Raw genomic sequence first — 21,916 nt, forward strand, 5'->3', positions numbered from 1 at the left:
CATTATCAAAAAACATTCACCCCCCCCCCTCCCCCGAACACACACACACACACACAACACACAATCACACGTGCATGCACACACACAAGTCATAGCACACAACCATAAATAGTACATAATCAAAAATACAACCAACAAATTCTGAAACTATCAAAACTCGCTTACTCACTAATAGTCACTTTAGTTCATACTGGAAAGAGATGAGCTGTTGAGAATTATTCAAGAGGGGAAAAGGTGAGTCTTCAGACTGGATTTGAAAGACTGCATCGAAGATAAGTGACAGAGAGGATGAGAAAGTTGATTCCAAAGAAAGGGGGCTTGGTATGAAAAACAGCGTTGGCCATACGTTTTGGTTCGAGCAGGGAGGATCCTAAGCAAACGTGTGTCAGAAGGAGAGCGGAGTTGGCGTGAGGGTACGTAAGGATGAATGAGATCAGAGAGATACTGTGGACCAGTAGCCTCAATGGACTTGAAACAAAGACAGACGACTTTGTAAATAATTCTGTCTTGCACTGGGAGCCAGTGTAAAGCATGAAGGAGAGAAGGAACGTGACTAAATTTAGAGGAACGAAAGCGTCTTGAAAGACAGCATGGTTCTGAACTTTCTGAAGCCTATCAATGAGGTAGCTGGGTGAACCAACAAGTAGGGAATAACAATAATCCTGATAATGGTGGAAATCGGTTGTGTATAGAAAACAAACAGAATGGGCCCAAGCACAGAGCCTTGTGGCACACCAAATTGCACGTCGAAATACTTCTCAACAGCAAGCAGATTTTGGTTCTACAAATACTCGTTTCAGATGGTGGGCTCCGGCATTTAGGTTTTTAGTTGAGCACAAATCACACGTGAGCCATGAAGGCTTTGCCTCTTGTCTTTCTCTAATTTGAAGTATATTTGACGTGTGAGTGAGTGAGTGAGTGAGTATGTGTGTGTGTGTGTGTGTGTGTTTGACTGCTCTGTGTTGACGCAAACAGAAACAGAAGTTTCAGCCAGCCGTACAGTTTAAAAACCAATGCAGGTCAGGAATCGAGCTGCTGTACACCGTGTCTTATTTGTGGTACCCGTCCATCGGCGTCGCCACTGTCATCATCGTCGGCCTCGTCATCAGCTTCATCACTGGTCAGTTATCATCTGAGTGTTTTCTGTTTATCCGTATGTGTATTTAAATGTTTTAGGTTCTTGAGCTTTTGGTAAGTGTGTGAGTGTGTGTGTGTGTGCGATTGCGCGCGAGTTTTTGTTTGTATGAGTGTGTGTGCTTGTGTGTGTGTGTGTGTGTGTGTGTGTGCACGCGCGTGCGCAATCGATCGTGTTTGTGCATGTACGCGTGTGTATATTGTATTGTATTGTATTGTATTGTATTGTCCTTTTTGTCACAACAGATTTCTCTGTGTGAAATTCGGGATGCCCTCCCAGGGAGAGCGCGTCGCTACACTGACAGCGCCACCCTTTTTTTTTTTTTTTTTGTATTTTTTCCTGCATGCAGTTTTATTTGTTTTTTCCTATCGAAGTGGATTTTTCTAAAGAATTTTGCTAGGAACAACCCTTTTGTTACCGTGGGTTCTTTTACGTGCGCTAAGTGCATGCTGCACACGGGACCTCGGTTTATCGTCTCATCCGAATGACTAGCGTCCAGACCACCACTCAAGGTCTAGTGGAGGGGGAGAAAATATCGGCGGCTGAGCCGTGATTCGAACCAGCGCGCTTGGATTATCTCGCTTCATACGCGCACGCGTTACCTGTGTGTGTGTGTGTGTGTGTGGAGGGTGTGCTGTCGTTTGTTGTATGTTTTTCGTTGTTGTCAACTCACTCAGTACGGCCAGTCCTCTCTTCTCCTTTACACAGACCCCTCGGATGTCCAGTGGGTGTCTGAATGACCCAACCTTTAGCTTCCGTCGTCAGAACTGTGGTATTCTTTGTCAACATTCACCTCTTCAGTATAAGAGCGTTCCGCTTGCAATATTTTGATGATGGTAATTGGGATGAAACGCTGTTAACGTCGTCTCTTTCGCCGTTCGTATGGAGAGAGTTAACGTTGTTTTTGCTGTGGTTGGCTGATGACCGTTATTGTTTCTCTTCTTCCTGTTTTTCTCCCCCCCCCCTCCCCCCCAAAAAAAAACAACAACAAAAAACAAAAAACAACAACAAAAAACCCCACCCCCTATCTCACATCCCCCTCCTCTTCTCCGACTGCTGCGTCCTTCACCTACGTCCCATCTTTCTTCGTCCTTCACCTACGTCCCATCTTTCTTCATTCTCTTATTTCGCCTCCTTCCTTTTCTCTTTGTTTGACTATCACCTCTTCCATCCACTGCCAAACGCACTACAAGCATCTTCCATCTCCTTTGTTCTAACTTCCCAGTGCAGTTGTCACAAATCTTACGGCAGAGTGCGGAGAGTTTGGTGTTCGGCTGGTGCACAAATAGCCCAGACTGCTTGAGTGGGTGGATTAGTTAACTGGATGACTGATAGGTTGACTGGATGACTGCATACCTGGTTCACTGAATGTCAGCTCAGTGCCTGGTTGTGACGTGTTTCAGGCCCTATGAGTATGGATGAAGTAGACCCCAAATACCTGATTCCGCTGTTTGACCGTCTCTTCTGCTGCCTCCCCGCCCCCTGGAGAAGGACTCTTCGCTGTAACACAGACTTTCCCAAACCAGAGGTATGTTAGGTGACAATACCGTTTGAACATATTAAATCAGAAAGTAAATTCAATATTTCCATTGCACATTGTTTTACCTACAAGAACATGAACCTTTGCTGATGGCAGATAATATATTAAACGTAAACCACTGTTGCTATATCTTCAAGAGGGGAGCAAAAGTCACCTTTTTCGTTCAGTATGTCTGTGCTCGATTCAAGTGAGGCGCAGACTATGACCCTGTTTTGAAATACCTTCGCAATTCAACAACAGTCTCAAAGAAAAATGGGGAAAGGATGATTTATAAGGATGAAATAAGGAATAATAGATAGAACGAGAAAATAAAAAGAACAGAAAAAACAATCCTAACCAACACAACAAAAGAACCACCAAACAAACACACACACAGGAAGCTGAGACATAAAAGACTTTTCTTGGTGGGAAGGGGGTGTAGAGTTGTCTGCAACACGTAACAGTCATTCACCATAATGTCGCAGGACATCCGGCCCGACGGTGACGAAACAGAGTTTGACGTCATGCCAGAGTCTGAAACATCGCGTCAATGTGACGTCTCCGACGCACCGATCTACACCGTCTCCAACGGAAAAGAATCCGTCACATCCTTGGACAGTGGACGTGGAAGTGACCTCATCAATGACGACACACAGGGCCATGATGTCATCAACGGAAATGACAGGATGACCACTCACCTTTGAGAGCCATTTGTTTCTGTCCTAAACAGACACGACTTCGTAAAATGGGGGAAAACACACGCACGCACGTACACACACACACACACGCGCGCGTCCGCGGAAATAGTTGTGGACTCATGGAATATAGAAGTGAATGAAGTGCCTTAATTGTGTGGAGACTGCAAAAATGAATGTTTTTAGATTTGTTTGCAAAGAATGTGGTGACGTGTGGAGGACTGTAAAATGAATATTCAGCAGGGAATCTGAAGACAGGAGCTGTCATCGATGATGCGAACTACAACGATTGTCCTGTCATCCTTCATTTGTTTTGCTCCCGGTGATTGGATAGATCGGCAAATATTTCACAATAGTTGATTGTTGTCAAGACAAGAGTTTACAGCGTATGGCAATAAAGTGTGTGTGTGTGTGTTTGTGTTTGTGTGTGTGTGTGTGTGTGTGTGTTTCTTGTTTTTTTTGTTTGTTTGTTTGTTTGTTTTTTTCCTCCATGGATTGATCACACAGTCAGTCGCAGAATCCACCTTGTCCTCTTTTCGAATTGTTTTCTGATCAGCCAGTCACCTTCCTCCATACGCCGCATCTTTTGAAACGTTTAAACAACCATTGTTCAATAAGCATCTGGTATATGTGGTAGTTACTTATTTGATTCTTTTTTAAACTGAATCATATTAAATTATCGCATGACAAAGTAAACGATGTTTGTAGCGTTCCTCGAAAAACACAACTTGAACAACCAAAAATTCAAATAACGACAGAAGATAGGTACGATTTTTCGACAATTTTGCCTTCTTTGACCGGAAAAAAAGGAAACAAAACACAAAGGAACACCAAAAACGAACGTACATACATGTTACACAGAATACATGCATGTTACTTTATAGCACAGAATACGTATATGTTACTTTATAACACAGAACACATACATGTTACTTTATAACAAAGAATACATATATGTTACTTTGCAACACAGAATATATACATGTTACTTTAAAACACAGAATACATATACGTTACTTTATAACACAGAACACATACATGTTACTTTATAACACATAATATATATATATATGTTACTTTATAACACAGAACATATATCTTTTAACTGGGATGAAAGAAACAAAAAGATCGATCAGTCGTTCGTTTGTTTAATAACTGGCCGGGGCTAAAGCGATATCTTTCTGTTTAATTGCTTCGTCTTTTCGTTTGACGAAAGCAGTTTGCTGAAAAAGTGTTCCAATATTATGATTTTAAAAAAAATTTATGTACTGGTTTTCAAATTTTCAAAACAGTTCCTTTATTTTGTTGTTTTCTTGTTGTTTATGTTGCTGTTTTTTCTGACTTGTATGAATATAGTTATGTACTAATTTTGCAACTTAATTGTCTTTGTTTTTGTTGTTAGATGATGATGTTGACGATGCTTGTGATGAAGTGGCTTTGGGTATGGTGACACGAAAATACCAAACAGCCCAATACGTTTAAAAAAACAACAACTGTATTCGCTTTTCTTATTATCATTTTTTTTCCTGTTGATGTTTATTTGTTGTTGTTTTTTTTTGTTTCTTTTTTTTCTCGTCTACACATTTTTCTGTGTATACATCTTCCTGAAAGTCATGTTCAAATCATTTTAGAATAATAACTATTTAAACTGTCCACTAGATGCCATCCTACGTTTCATTATACGATTCATGTTTATACAAGAAAAAAAACCCAACTTGTTTCTCAAGATCTTCAGACATTTTGCACATAATTATACAGATATCCGAAGCACACTCTGTGAGTGGGGGTTGGAGTGCGTGTGTATGTTTTTGAATATGAGTATGCCTGTGAGCGTGCGTACGCATGTGCGCGCATATATGCGTATGCGTCAGAAAGAGAATGAGAGGATTTGTGTCTGGGGAAGGTGTGTTTGTCTGCACGCACGCGTGTGCGTGCGTGTGTGTATGTGTGTGTGTGTGTGTGTGTGTTTGTGCACGCGCACGCGCGCGCCTCTACATTCCAGCGCTGCAAGGTTTCTCCCTCTCTGCTGTCATACCACAGCACTTTACAATATCAGTTAGTCAAACACAAAATAGGACAACAGCAGAAATTGAGCGCTGGATGTAAACAGAAGTTCTTTTCTGAAAAGGACAAAAAACACGGCAGCAACGACCTAAATCTTTCTGCCCAAGCACATCATCTTCCGCGCCAAATCATAAGGAAGAGAAAAACGAAGAACGAACGACAGAAAAGGCTGAAAATTCCATCTTCCTGAAAGAATCTCAAATAACTTATGGCAACAACGATAGTTCTGAAGGAAAACCTACCAACTGCCCCATTAAAGAACTGAAAACTGCATATTATGTAGAAATAAATAAATAAATAAGTAAATAAATCATTTTTGACTCACTTGTGTAAACAAAGTGAGTCTATGTTTTAACCCGGTGTTCGGTTGTCTCTGTGTGTGTGTGTGTGTGTGTGTCCGTGGTAAACTTTAACATTGACATTTTCTCTGCAAATACTTTGTCAGTTGACACCAAATTTGGCATAAAAATAGGAAAAATTCTGTTCTTTCCAGTCATCTTGTTTAAAACAATACTGCACCTCTGGGATGGGCACAAAAAAATAAAAAGAAGCCTAATTATATGCAAACAGCATTTACTGTTATATTTATATTTTTTGTATTCTCTAAACTTGGCACTTTGACCTCTTATTCTGACACAACAACAAGAGGAGTCATTATCTTTTTTTTGTTCAAACAGGAACTTCTTTTGCTAAGCATGGAATTTTTATTTATTTTGCAAACGTTTTGGTGCAGATAGTAAAAAAAGGAAATTACTCTGTAATTAATGCTAGGGGACGTAATTTATCAGAAGTGAGTCTTGAAGGCCTTGCCTCTCTTGTTTTTTTAAAGAAGAAGAAGAAAAAACACCCCAAAACAATGAGATAAATTCATAAAATAGAATAAAAATCGCTCATCTCGAGCAAAAAATATCAGATCAAGAGCAGACCCTCGGGGCATTGTGCGGAGAGAACTGAAGGGAGACAGAGAGTCTGGGTTGTAGAATAACCTCCCTTTTGTATTCTCGTTTCGTGATATCACATTGGAGACCGAGATTAAAACGGACGCTCCTGACAAAGCCGACTCGACCCTTTATTTACGTTTGTAGTAAACGTTACATGGTGTCAGAAGTGTCAGGAAGTCAGACAGTTAAAAAAAAATCAAGAAAAAAGAAGAGTGTAAGTAGTGATCTTTTCCATTGATTAAAACATGGCTTAAAATTATGCAGAAAATGAAATTCAATAAACTACGCTGTGGCCAGCAGGCTGAATAAAGAGGAAGATCAAGCCTATCATGTAACCTATCTGGCAACTTTTGGACCAGATGCCTGTGAAATTTATGACATCTTGAAGTTTGAATCTGAAGCTGACAAAAATAATCTGACGAAAGTCATGACCAAACTTGAAGAAATGATGTAATAGGACACTCACGAAGAATTACAGTCCTACAAATTTCATCTAGGAAAACAGGAAGCATCAAAATCGAGGCATACATAGCAGCTAAAACACATAGTTTTGATACTTTTGAAGGAAGATTGATCAGAGACACCAAGTCGTCATAGTCGTTAGGGGAGAGAAACTCACTGACGAAAAAATCCTTGAAGGCAAACATCTGACACTAGACAAATGTTTGACAATATTAAGAACGTTTGAAAGCTCCAAGCAGCAGCTGCTGTCAGTGTCAACGCTTATTTAACAAAAAGAATGAAGTGTCATGATTATAGTTACTTTTGTTTCTTTTTGTTTCTATAAACTGTCATGATGTAACAGCAAAAGCATACATGTGGCCACTTAAAAATTCTAAGAATATTTTATGAATTTATTTCTTCTAATGAGAAAGGCAGAAATATGTGGAACAGTTTGTACATGATAATCATTTATATGTATATATACCTATTTGCTACTGCTTTATTTATTTTTTATTTTTTTATTATTATTTTTTTTTTATTCAATTTTCATTTTTGACAGTGACTGGATGAACAAAATAACACCTAAAATAATCAAGTTATAAAAAAAATTTCAATTCAAATCATCAAGAGTTATAAACACTATCCACTTACCTCTATCATGGAACATTGTCATCTTGAAAGAAGCTTCAATAAGTTGAAAAGCTGATCGAAATTCGCAACGGAATTGTTTTCTCGCGCGTAAAATGCCGTGACGCCGGAGGAGATGAAGACAACGCGATGTGCAGAAAGACAAAAGTATACGTAATTAGCAGAGACCACGAACCGATACCACAAATATGTCCAGAACTCTTTGCGCCCATGTGGAATGCTATATTTAGATCACCGACCACAACCAAAGGGTGTTCCCAAAGTTAAAAATACTATCCAATCAGAGCGAGTTGGCGGCATAAAAATACTATCCAATCAGAGCGAGTCGACGGCCTGGCGGCCATTGTTGTCCTTCGGTCGCTAGCCGCAAGTCAAATGCTAGTGTTAGTGTTAACGGGTGTAACTAAACTTGTACATTTATCTAGATCTAGAGAAAACGGCTAAATGTTGCAGTGTGATTGCGGCGATAGCCATGTCTCCTTTACCGCGGACTTGAAAATAATTTTTAATTGCCCTTAAAGATTTTTGTAATGCCCAAGATACACCAGAATAATATGATTTAAACAGCGTTCTCACTGCGAATACCGCAATTGATTTATCGCCCTTTTAAAAAAGTATGTTCAAATATTAAATTTTAGAACGTCAGTTAAGGAGCCATGATAGTGTAATGGGTAAGACAGTTTCTTCTCACCCGAACACACGGGGTTCGAATCTGGTTAGGACTTTTTTCTTCTTTTTTTTTTTTTTAACCCGAAGCTTTATAATAACAAATACAGAACACATTTTAACAATTAGATTTTGTTTTTTAAAGTGTATCACAAGTGAGTCTTGAAGGCCTTGCCTCTCTTGTTTTTTTTTGTTTTTTTTCCTGGATCCGTGCACACACGACAGACCATGACAGCAGTAAATTGATAGGTGGTGTGGCCAAATGCTCACATCCGGAGACAGCAATGCCTGAATATACAAGGGCATGCCTGTTGTAAAGAGCACTTAGGGGCACAAAGGCAGGCACGCCATACAGTCATTGCCACTGTTGAAGCAAGAGGCCAATATACCGAATGCGTGTGCACCGACAGATCTGCCAGGCACGCTAGTTTGAACTGTGACAGATCTATTGCACAATGGCCGAAACAACATTTAGTAATTAGGTCAATGTACACGCACTGACTACAGTGACTGCTGTTCGAAAACATTTAGTAATTAGGTCAATGTACACGCACTGACTACAGTGACTGCTGTTCGAAAACATTTGGTGGTGGTGGTGTGTCCATCGAGATTGATGATGACCATCGTTGTCATCCAGATGGGGGATGGGGGGAGGGTGGTGGTGGGGTGGGGGGAAGGATGCTCATGAATCTATCTGTGAGTGCACAGATGGCTGAATAGTCCAATCTGCGCACGAAATGTTCGCTGACAGTTGGGGCAGGCAAAGACAGGCATATCATTGTCAGGGAGCTTGTTTGCCCGTGACTTTCTGGCCTGCCTCTTCTCAACAGCTGCAGCAGTCCTGTTGGCCTCGCACAACCTGGCGCCTTTGTGCACAGCAGCGCGCCATTTGTCACGGTCCACTGCAGATTCCTCCCAGGAGTCAGGGTTGATATCAAACGCTTTCAGAGAGACTTTCAGAGTATCTCTGAAGCGCTTCTTCTGACCTCCGTGTGATCTCTTCCCTTGTTGCAGCTCGCCATAGAAGAGCCTTTTGGGCAGCCGATGGTCTGGCATGCGCGCCACGTGTCCAGCCCAGCGAAGCTGGGACTGCATCAGGATGGTGAAGATGCTGGGAAGGGTGGCTTTTGCGAGCACCTCCGTGTCTGGGGTCTTGTCTTGCCACTTGATGTTCAGTAGCTTCCTTAGGCATGTTGTGTGGAAGTGGTTCAGCTTCTTGGCATGTCGTTGGTACACTGTCCAAGTTTCGCAGGCGTACAGTAGTGTGGGGAGAACTACTGCTCTGTAGACCTTTAGCTTGGTCTCAAGACCAATGCCTCTTCTGTTCCAGACATTTGCATTGAGTCTACCAAAAGTTGCGCTTGCTCCTGCAATCCTGACGTTCACTTCATCGTTGATGGTCGCATTTCGTGACAGTGTGCTGCCAAGGTATGTGAACCGCTCCACCGCACTGAGTCTCTGACCGTTGACTGTGATGCTGGGCTCAACGTTGGGTTTCCCTGGGGCTGGCTGATGGAGAACTTCAGTTTTCCTCGTGCTGATGGTAAGGCCGAAGTTCCTGCTGGCAGTGGCAAACTTGTCGACGCTGAGTTGCATGTCAGTTTCAGATCCAGCGTTGAGGGCACAATCATCAGCAAACAAAAAGTCTCTGATGATGTCTGTCATGACCTTCGTTTTTGCTTGAAGCCTTCTGAGGTTAAACAGCTTGCCATCTGTTCGGTACTTTAGGCCGATTCCAACATCGCCATCTCTGAAGGCATCAGTAAGCATTGCAGAGAACATGAGGCTGAACAGCGTTGGAGCCAGGACGCAGCCTTGCTTGACACCATTTGTGACAGCAAAAGGAGCAGATGTTTCACCATTGTCCTGGACTCGAGCCTGCATGCCTTCATGGAATTGGCTGACCAAGGAAATAAATTTCCGAGGGCATCCGTACTTGGCCATGATCTTCCACAGTCCCTCTCTACTCACGGTGTCGAAGGCCTTAGTGAGGTCGACATAGGTGGAGAACAGATCAGCATTTTGCTCCTGACATTTCTCTTGCAGCTGCCTTGCAGCAAACACCATGTCAGTGGTTCCGCGCTCTTTCCGGAATCCACATTGGCTCTCAGGCAAATGACCTTGGTCAAGGTGTGCTGTGAGGCGGTTAAGTAGGATCCTGGCAAGTATCTTGCCTGCGATGGAGAGCAAGGAAATGCCCCGATGGTTATCACAGGCTTGCCGGTTCCCCTTTCGCTTGTACAAGTGAATGATAGATGCATCTTTGAAATCCTGGGGGATCGTCTCTTCTTTCCACATGAGTGAGTACAGCTGATGAAGCTTCTCAGTCAGCACGGTGCCTCCATCCTTGTAGACCTCTGCTGGTATGGAGTCTGAGCCAGGTGCTTTGCCACTGGATAGCAGACGGATTGCTTTCTGGGTCTCAAGAAGTGTTGGCGGATCGTCCAGTGCTTCGTTGGTGGGGACTTGTGGGAGACGGTCTATGGCTTCATCATTTATGGAGGAAGGGCGATTTAAGACACTGTTGAAGTGCTCAGCCCATCGTTCGAGAATGTTCTCCTTCTCGGTGATCAAGGTATTCCCATCTGCACTGAGGAGGGGGGATGATCCTGAGGATGTGGGGCCGTAGACTTCTTTTAAGGCATCATAGAACCTCTTCATATCGTGCCTGTCAGCATATCCCTGGATCTCATCAGCTTTGTCACTCAGCCACTTATCCTGCATCTGGCGTAACTTTTGCTGAACAGTCCTGCGGATGGCATTGTACGCATCCTTTTTTGATGTGGACTTTGGGTTGCTCAGGTGGGCTTGATGCAGACGGCGTTTCTCATCCAGAAGCTGCTTGATTTCATCACAGTTTTCATCAAACCAGTCTTTGTGCTTTCTGGTCATGGGTCCCAGGGTCTCTGAAGCTGTACTATAGATCAGCTCACGCAGGGTCCTCCAGTCAGACTCCACATTCTGGTTGTCCAGAGAGGCGGATTCCAGACAATCTTCCAGCAGCTCCACAAAGGACTGTTTGATGGTGATGCTTTTCAGCTTAGCGATGTTGAGCCGTTTTGGAGCCTTCTGGCCTTGGGGGCGTCTCTTGAGTTGGATTCGAATATTCAGCTTCGAGACTACAAGGCGATGGTCTGTCCGACACTCAGCGCCGAAAATGGTCTTTGTTACACGTACATCTTGCCTATCCCTTTTCCTGACGATGACATAATCGATGAGATGCCAATGCTTTGAGCGAGGGTGCATCCATGACGTCCTGTTACGGGTAGGGAGGCAGAAAACTGTGTTGGTTATCAGCAGTTCGTGCTCTGCACATGTCTGAAGCAAAAGCAATCCATTTGGGTTGCAGTGGCCCACACCGTGCTTTCCAATCACTCCATCCCAGGAGATGTAGTCAGAGCCAACTCTAGCATTGAAGTCCCCAAGAATGATGAGCTTGTCCGCTTTAGGGATGGCAGCAATGACAGAGTGAAGGTCCTCGTAGAACTTCGCCTTCACTTCATCCGGGTTGGTCATGGTTGGGGCGTAGGCACTGACAATGGTGAGGTGCTTCTGGCCAGATGCCAGCGGGAGTTTCATGGTCATAAGCCTATCGTTGACTCCCTTTGGGATTCCAGCTAGCTTGCTGACAAGTGCTGTTTTTACTGCAAAACCAACGCCAGCCTCACGTCGCTCTTCGCTTCCTCGTCCACTCCAGAAGAAGGTGTAACCAGATCCCCGTTCACAGAGCTCGCCTTCGCCTGCAAGCTGAGTCTCACTCAAGGCTGCGATGTCGATGTTGTATCTGGCGAGTTCGGATGCAACTAGTGCTGTTCTCCTTTGGGGTCTGTCCGCGTTATCTCTGTCCAGGAGAGTCCTTATGTTCCAAGCACCAATGGTGAGAGGAACGATCCTTGTTTTTTTCTTTTCTTTCTCTTTGTTTCGACCGCTGATGTAGGGTCCCCGCCAGCCGCGGTATGCTGGCCAGGGTGATATGGAGCAGGCAATTTTTAGGGCACCTTTTCTAACCCCTTCCTCATGCCAGGGAGGTGAGCAGTGCATTCCTAAAGAGGGCTGCTCAGACGCTCAGACGGCTGCCGAGCTCCATCGCTGCTCCTGTCGACGAAGAACGACCCTATGGCCTGAGCCGCCTGCGTGCAGGTCTGCGGCTGCGACTGCCAGTGTACCCACACCTGTCGTTTCGTCGCTCGCCTGTCGCCACAGGACTTGGGGGTGATGAAATGATGAAGGATGAAAGGTCATTTTGGATGACTGATGACTTGCGCGATGAGTTTGTTTAAAGTGAAGAGGAGTTGCGCAACGTCGACCTCACTCTCTCGTCCGGGTCTACCAATTTCCAGTGGCAAGACTAAGTCGAGAAGACTGGAGGATGAGCACGGATGCAGTGGATGACCAAGATATCCTTTCGGTGTCTCATCTTGCTCTCTGCACTCCACAGTGCGTTGCTGTAACCGCCTTCCTCTCCGTTGAACCGATAGGTTTCTTCCGCAGATTCTGCCGGATCCAGACTTCGCATACATGGGTAGACACACCCCGGGGGCCAACTGCGTGTGGCATGCACACAGCACAGTGGAGCTAGATGGCCGTTGGTGGCTCTCCTGAGCCGACGCCCTTTTATGGATCTCCATAAGGGTGTCTAGCCACCCGCCTCACCAGTCCCAGAAGGGAGCGGTGGAAGTGCCGGTTTAGTCGTCGGCAACCCGACCCTGAACAGGTTGTACTGGATTACAGGTTACCAGTAGCAGATCTAATGACCTGACCTGACAGGTCAATGTACATGCACTGACTACAGTGACTGCTGTTCGAAACGTTGTATTTGTTTACCGGACTACTTATTACCATTCACACAAATACTGTGCTGCACTATATCAGTGTTATCCATATTCACAAACACTCTGATTGCCTGGAAACTAATTGAATTCATGTTGTTGAAAGCGTACAATCCGCTTGTCAGGAGATCAATTAAATCTGTAAAAAGGTCACAACAAGATGACCAGTAAATCCATAATTTGGCTTAGAAGAAATCTCTAATGTCTGAACAACAAGATATATTTGATTAGGTCATGGTAACTGGGTATAATCGTCCTATTATAAAGATGGATCAACAGTTCTTCTTGTGTCAAATTATATTTGCTGTGAAACAACATATAAATGGGAATGTCTCACTTACAGTCCCCAAAACATTCAGAACATGTAAATCAGCTTTCATTCATCAAACAAGGTCCTTTTCTTTCTTCTGGTCAGTGCTCTGCTAAATGATTTGGACTGTTAAACAACTGACCCAACAACATCCATGATCAGAAATACGACTGGCTGGCACAATCTCGCAACAAAAGTGACTTGTCCATTCAAACCACACCACTAAGCAGATTGTTGCTTGTTTGCATGAGGACACCAGGCCACATCAAAGGAATTGTAAAGAAGGGCTGTAGCAAGGACTTACGCCTCTGTATAAGGGCAATGATGGCGTAGTTCATGGTTGGCTTATTCATCACTCTCACGAGACATCAAAGAGTAATGGAAAAGGAGGGATGTGGGGGTGAAGAACGGTTTCTTGAGATGAAAATTTCACTTGGATGTCATCGGATGCATGGATGCAAGAGTCACAAAGTACATAATGTGCACTCTATGATGCCACGTAAACAGATTTTGATGATGTTTCAGCTTGACTGAAAAAAACACACTTCAAACTGACATCTCAGAGTTGCTGAAATCTCGACAAGGAGGAAAGTCTCTTTCCAACTGGACATGTCTGGTCCTGGGATGTCCGTGCGTGTGGCACAGGTGTGCACTGCAAGCTGGCTTTGTAGCATTTGCACCTTCCTCTGAACACCAGTGTACAGGAGCAATGAATCAGTTTACAAGTTTCTTGAGGAAGAGTGGTCCCACAAAGGTCACCATGTCTTTCCCTCTTCTTTTGCTGTCACCACCAGATGTAAGCACTCTGTATGGTGAACTGTTCTCTCTATGTGTTATTCAATAGCTGCTGATGCAGGCCGGGCATTTTCCAAAGTTTTCTTCAGCGAAGAGAGGCTGGCTGACCCGGCTGACATCCTATAGTTCGCTCAGATGATCAAACAGCGGGATAACAAACTGCTCAATGACGTGCATCATTGACTTTGAGAGTCTGGTTATCCATCATCATAAGGAAAGTATCACTTGTTTGCTTACAAACAATCCCTGTTAGATAAATTAAGCTTTTCTTTTGCCTCTACCAACGAGAAAAGTCTTGATTCACGTATGATTCCTGCTGAACAAAAACAAATCAAACGCGAAAGGGGGAGACAGTGGGAATGTAATGTGGGAATGTAGTGAAAAAATATATCATTAATCAATCTGTTAGTTATTTATCCTTACGATTGGTGTGAGAATACACGGTTCGATAACAGAAAGAAGATACATTTTCTTGATCGAATTTATCCGCGTGCAGGCCGGCCATTGTTTGTCACAACCGGTGCTGTACTCCAATTTGGATCCCATTAAGGAAACTCCCATTACGGTGTTTTCCAGGAAATATATACACAGGTATGTCCCCATGCTTCTCAATCTTTAAGATGAATTATATTTCTTTATAGTCTGAACTGAAAAGAAAATAAGAATTGAAACTGCGCATAAATTGTTGTCTTTCATAATGCCCACTAAGTTTCTGTTCAAACACTTAGACCCTCTTCTGCCTGCCATTACGTATATCATGAATGAATCTTTCATTTCTGATGTCTTTCCTACAAAATTTAAAACAGTCATACTGAAACCTCAACTGAAGAAAACAAACTTGGACCCCAACGACTTGAAAAATCACAGATCCATCTCTAACTTGCCACACCTCTCCAAACTTCTTGAACGACTCATGCTCCATCAACTTTTCTCTCACTTGACCTCTCACACACTACTCAGACTCCTTCTCCCATTAGTAGATGCCACTTCCCTGCCTTCCACTGTCGATCACGGAAACTCTTCTATCTCATTCTCTGATCATGTCCGTGACCCTGGCTTTTTCCTTGATAAAGATCTTTACATGCAGCATCACATCAGCAAAACCTGTCAAGCAGCCTACTTTGAGTTCAGACGAATCAGCTCCATACGCTACTACCTCATACTGGAAGCAACAAAAACACTAGTTAGTTCATGCATACTCTCTAGATTAGACTATTGCAACTCTCTTCTCATCGGTTGTCCGCAAACACTCCTCAGACCACTACAGCAGGTACAAAACTGCGCCGCCAAACTGATCTATAAAGCAAAAAGATCCGCACATTGCACACCTCTCTAAAAGAGTTCCACTGGTTACCCACAGGGCAAAAAATCAAATACAAAGCCGCCTGTCTCTGCTACCATGTCATATCTGGAACTGCACCCCAATACCTCTCTGACATCTTTCAAATCTATGTACCCTCCCGTTCTCTTCGCTCTGCTGCTGCTGATAGAACCTTCCACGTCCCCAAAAACAAAAGAGAACAGCACGGTGGTCGAGCCTTTTCATCATCTGCTGTTCAAATATGGAACTCTTTGCCTCACCACGTCTGTCACAGACCCTCACTACCTTCCTTTAAATCTAACCGCAAGACTTTCCTCTTACAAGAGCATTTCCTCTGGCCCTCTCTCAATCATGAATGTAGCTAGTTAATTGTGTAGGTATATTTGTAACGCTGTATTGTGTGCGCGTCGAATGGATGGGTGGAGGGATGCATCCATGCATCCATGTGTGTGTGTATATATATATATATATATATATATATATGGATGGATGGATGGATGGACGGATGGATGGATGTATCTTTGTATTGTACGTACAAGTTTGTACGCGCATACATATGTTTATTGTGCATGATCGTGAGTTGAGGACTGAGTGTGTTTCGTATGCGTGTGTGTGTGGATTGTAAAGCGCTTTGTGCAATGAAGAAAGCGCTGATAAATGTTCAGATATTATTATCACTATTATTATAAAAGGGCGTTCTTTTTAACGAAACTTTTATTTGGTCTTTTAAATTAAACACTGGGTCTCTGATCGAAGTTCACTGCACCAAAACGACAAAAAGTGGTAAACATCTACGTGTTTAATTTGATGAGCACTTTCAATTTTTTTTTTCTCTCAAAAGAAACAAAAATTATTTCTTTCTCTCAAAACACACAAAAGTTATTTTATCCATCCGTGTTTTTTCTGTTCGTGGGAACAGAAAAAGTGGAGCACCGACAATTTTTTTTTTTTAAATCAGCTGGTGACATTTCTTTTCACATAGAGAAGTAGGGGAGGGGGGTGATGTAATTTTTTTTTTTTTTTTTTAATTTATCAAACAAAGTTCTTTCCTTGATGAAAATTTGAAGCAACCACAGGCCACCCAACACATAAGTTAATTCATCCATCAATATAACATATTTCCAACTTTGGCTACAGAAGAAAATATCAAACGTATCTGACCACGCAGTTTGTATTTATTGAGGATGATGCAATTTGTAACTTTCTCTTCAATGTAAAGCGCCCCGAGCTCTCTTAGAGAAAGGGTGCTAGGGCCTTACAAATGTACATTGTTGTTATGTTATTTCTAATCGATCATAGCGTCTCTCATATTGTCTATGTCGCTAAAAAAACAAAAAACAAAAACCAACTCAGTGTAATTAATGTGTCTATATGCAAATGCTCGATCTTTCACTCAAAAGTGCATTGAGATATTGCTTAGCCCCCCACCCCCCTCCCCCCCCACACACACACCCCTCCCCTAAACCGGACAAAACTGGTTCGAATACAGAATACTAAAATCTAGACACAACGACGAAAGTAGACTGTTGCAGGTTCTCCAACAGAAGGATGAGTTCACAAGTAATCTAAATAAATCAAAATAATCACAAGTGAAGAGGTGAAAATAACGAACACAGAGAAATAACGACAAACGAAAGTTGATCGAACGTTACTAAGGTGAAGGCGATCTGGATCCACGTATAATTGCAGCGCGTTTCTTTTTCTTTCTTTCTTTCTGCTTTTTTCTTTTTCTTTTTTTTTTCTTCTTTTTTTTTTTTTAATTTGCAAACATGACACAATGTTAGGTCAAACTGGGAGATAAACTTCTTTCACACCAAACTGTAGTGTCACGCTCACAGTTTTTCTACTCAAATTCACGATTCCTCAACAGAAAGGGCTAACCTGCAAAAAGATTTTCAGCGAGCACTGGAGATCTATCGCAAGAGAAAAGATCAAAATACAAATTACGGTTTAAAATTAATGCCTGAATTATCTATTCATTTTATGTGCATAAATTCAGACAACCATGGTAAGACGAAATAAGTACATTAAAGTATCTACACAAACCATACCAAATGCACATTTCCACAGTTTGCGAACAATGTGTAGTTATTTCAAAATAGATATATTAATTTGGAAAAAAAAACAAGAACAATCACATGTGTTAGATAAATTCAGCAAAATTTCTGATCCGATTATAAACTACGAGAAACGTAGCTTTTTGACTGAGAAAAGAACGGAAAACATATATATATATATATATATATATATATATATATATATATATATATATATATATATAATGAATAAAACAAAGTTGAAAACCAACACCTATTTTGTTAAACATGTCAAATGATCGATATAAGGACAGGCCCGGCGCTTCCTTTTTGAGGAAGTGTCTGGGTTTGTTCCAATGTACCTTTATTTACCTGTGTGCTAGCTGTATCGGTAGCGTATCACTGACTTGAAGTTGTGTATCTTGTGTAATGGAGAGAGTTACCACTCTTTACTATCTGTTAAAAAATAACTCTAATAATATCTGAAGTTTCGCTGCCACCCGGCAGATTGGTCACAGACTACACTTATAACAGGTGACGTTATTTTTTTTACGTCATCTTATACCGATTCTTCACAAATTCAAACTCTACAAAGCCCTGGTGGTCTCCATTGTACTGTATGGTATTGAGGCATGGACACTGACGGCCGAAACTGAAAGGAAGATCCTTCAAATTTCCTGGATCGAGCACAGGACCAATGAATATGTACGGAGCTGAATTAAGAACCTTGCTGGACCTCAGGAACCTCTCCTTTCAACTGTGAAGAAGCGCAAGCTGTTATGGTTTGGGCACAACACTCGACACACCAGTCTGTCCAAAACAACGGAATTGGAACTGCCTACATTGTGATACACAACATCATAAGCACAGCAGTCCGATACAAAAGCAAGTCAACCAGTCACTTCAACAGCCCACTTGTCATTCTCCTCCCCTTTCAGTACACACTTTTTTTGTGGACTCCTGAAAAGCGGTTGTTCTGACTGGAATCAGTGTATTAATTGTGCCATTTCTACGCAACTATCTACTTTGACAGCAGAAAAAAACCCACTGGCTGCTGTAATCCATTTTGATTTGAAGTGTCCGCAGACACTTCCTCTTAATTGGAGATAATGCTTCTTCTCTCGTTGCCCCCTTATGAGCTGCAATCCTGTGTGGATGCGTGTACAATTTGCAACATCTTGTATGGGCAACATGGCCAATTTCTGCATTGGTGGTATCCCCACTTTGTTTACTGGCAGCATTTATACCCTCACAACCTCTCTGTGACAGTTTCACACGATCTTTGTCTTCTGTTGGCTCTTTACAGAAAGAGCACTCGTAGCTATCATATACCTCCTGGAAACATATTACACAGAAAAGCATGTATCAATGTTACAACGAAATTCTCTGAATGTATAAGAGAAATGACTACAGTTATTTTCTGCTGTTATTAAGAATTCCATCTCCATTATGTGACATTTTTGCATCTTTAAAAAAATTTAAAAAATAAAAAAATAAAAAATGCAGCAAATAAATAATAATAGATTTGCGAGAAGGGGAAAAGTACAGGCAGAAAATAAAAATAAAGAAATGAAAAATATTACCATAATTAAGAAGGTAAAACAATTAAGGGGAATGAAACAGATGCTGACAGATGGTTGAGGAAATAATAATATGAATATATTGGTGCATTCAAGTGTGAAGTTTGACAAATACGCTTTTAAATTATCCATAATTATTAAGCAGTCAGAAGTGATCACCCAAACGCCCATCGCAGCTTTTGACGAAAAGAATTCACCATACACTGGTTTCCTTGCAACCCCCACCCCCAAACCACTCCTGTATCTATTTTTAGATCAGTGCTCCATGCGAAAAGCTTTCTAATCATTGACTGGCATTAAATTCAGTTGGTGTGTGTTTTTCGTTTGGAGTATAGACTTTAGATTTACATTATATATCTATTCTCTCCAGCTGATCATCAATCCAAGGCAGGGACACGGAGAAATTATAACATACGAACGTCTGCCCTTGTGCTGCACAGTGACTCTTGTGCGTTGAAGTTGACACGCGTGATGTTCCACTTTCATTGTTTTAAAACCAGTAAATCTATAGCAGATCACATAAAAACATTGTATCACAAACAAGTACTAGTCATTTGAAAAAATACTCAAATATGAAACAGCTTCTTTACCTTTATCTTCGTCGTGTTGAACATTATCTGCTGGGCCGACTTCCATTTCGCCTCGGGATATCAACAAAGTCACATGACATGCATATTTCCGCGATCACGATCTTAAATTTTATGTCCATGGTTCGAGGTATGGTGAACTGTTCGAATAATAACTTTGATTCGATAAAATCGCTCAACTTAATTAACTTTTTTTTAAACCAAACAAACTAACAAACAAAAAACAAAAAAAAACAAAAACAAAAAAACACACCCATATTTATACCAGTGTGATCGTTCCGGACTTTTCACGAAATGCAGAGGACATATTTTAGATTAAGTTGCGCCAAGAAAGATTTTAAAAGCACTTATTGCAAATTCAAAACGTATTTTGACCGGACTAACCATGCACACACCCAGACTGGCCTTTTTTTTTTTTTTTTTCTTTTTTTTTCGCCATTGTTGAATAAAATGACAGAAGAGAAAAAAAAGGAAAGAGGAGAATGAATAAATAAATTCCTGTAATAATCAAGAGGCGAAGCCTTCATGGTTCACATGTGATTCCTGCTGATTAAGAACTACGAGAACGAAACCGGGTGGTGGTATATATTCCAGTTCATCCGTTAAAATCACAATCGACCACATGATATAGATCTAGATAAAAGTCTCAAACTTCCCGTTTTCATCACGTCTTTCCGGCTTCGATAGATCGTAAGAAAATAAAATAAAATAAATTAATATTTAAAAACAAAAACAAAAAAACAAACAAACAAAACAAACAACAACAACAACAAACAAACGAAGACACCACACAAAACCGATTTTCGGTAATGGCTTGTTCTTGTGGTTATTTTCTTTTCAAATGATGATTGAATTACTACAGTTAGACCATGGTATTGTGCAAACTGCATAACTTGATCCAAATCTAATCTATATTTCTTTTTTTTCTTTTTCTTTTTTTAAACAATACAGTTATCTCACAGGCTCGAATACTTGCTGACAATGTGTTTTATGTGTTCAATGTAAACTATACATAGTATGTATGTGTGTGTGTCTGTGTGTGGCGGTGTGTTTTTTTCAATGCCGCCGTCTTATGTCTAATTGCAGTCAAATTATAATAAAGCATTTAACTAAAAGATACATGTGTATATATTCGAGGAAGGGTTTATCAAAAATGCAAAACTTAATGTAAACTGAAGCAGCATTTCGAATCAAATTGCAGAAGCAATGGTAGGTTGGTTGTTTGAATTTGTTCATAGCCAGTAAGCGAAGTGGTGGCCCATGATAATGTGCCCTACTAGAAAGCGAGTGTGGTGTTCTATTGTGGCTACGCGCTCTTTCCAGGCAGAACAGCCCGATATTCACACAAAGAAATCTGTTTTGACAATACAATACAATACAATACAATACAATACAAACAGATATGCGTATTTATAAAAATCTAAATCCATAAAAAATGTTTACATTTGGCTTGACAATTTCAACAGCAAAAAAGTTGGGACATTGCGTGTGTGTGTGTGTGTGTGCGTGCGTGCGTGCGTGCGTGCATGTGTGTGTGTGTGTGTGAGAGAGAGAGAGAGAGAGAGATAGAGTGCTGTGCTCTTCAGAATTGCACATGAAGTCAATATACCTATATTCAATGGCATATCCTACTGCACAATGTCAGGTTGCATTCTGTAGAGAGCAGTGCAGCGCATTTCCTGTTGTTGCATCGCATTGCCTTGCGCTCTACTATACTGCTGGCCTTCTGTTCTGTTTCTTTGCACTGCATTACATGTTGGATAAGAATGCGTTGCGTGGCAATATTCTTCCTTCCGATACTGCAGTGGTTTATATTGTGTTATACTGCGTTTTATTTTAGAATGTATTGACTTAACTAGTGGTATTTCTTGCCTTGAGCAGTCACAAATTGGTGGATGGTATGCACACACACATAAAGACAGATATAAGATATACAGACGGACATACAAGTAGATGGATGGACAGGTAGACAGACTGACAGACAGGTGCGGGGGCAGACAGGCAGATGTACAGACAAACAAACAGGCCGACAATTGATTGATTGGTTGATTGATTGACTCATTGACTGACAGACAGACAGGTACAAAGCTATGGAAGTGGACAAACAGGAAGACAGAAAACAGATAAGGAAGAGAGAACAGGGCGTTCAGCGTGTTGCTCATGCACTACAATATACTTCATTGAGAAAAAGAAAAAGAAAAGGCTCACGTGTTTGCACACCATCTGCAATGAGTGTCGAACCGAAAGATTTGTGTTGGAAACCGAACAATGGGGTTAATGCACACTTGAAGGGGGTCACGTGATCTGGCTGATGCTGCGAGCCTGGCACTGACCGAGATAAGGGAT

General features: G+C 41.7%; 1 protein-coding gene across 4 annotated transcripts in view; it reads left to right on the forward strand.

Annotated features, from left to right (window-relative positions):
* LOC143277877 (sodium-coupled monocarboxylate transporter 1-like) overlaps positions 1–4,724 on the forward strand; it is a 98,548-nt gene extending 93,824 nt beyond the window's left edge. For all 4 annotated transcript variants that reach the window (XM_076582827.1, XM_076582826.1, XM_076582824.1 and 1 more), the window contains 3 exons: positions 1,020–1,120; positions 2,539–2,663; positions 3,140–4,724. In XM_076582827.1, coding sequence (XP_076438942.1) covers positions 1,020–1,120; positions 2,539–2,663; positions 3,140–3,358 — 445 coding nt within the window. In that variant the 3' untranslated portion in view covers positions 3,359–4,724. The remainder of the gene's footprint in view (positions 1–1,019; positions 1,121–2,538; positions 2,664–3,139) is intronic.
* Positions 4,725–21,916: the final 17,192 nt, after the last annotated feature.

This window comes from Babylonia areolata, chromosome 35 (genome assembly GCF_041734735.1).
Source record: "Babylonia areolata isolate BAREFJ2019XMU chromosome 35, ASM4173473v1, whole genome shotgun sequence".
Taxonomy (NCBI): Eukaryota; Metazoa; Mollusca; class Gastropoda; order Neogastropoda; family Buccinidae; genus Babylonia; species Babylonia areolata.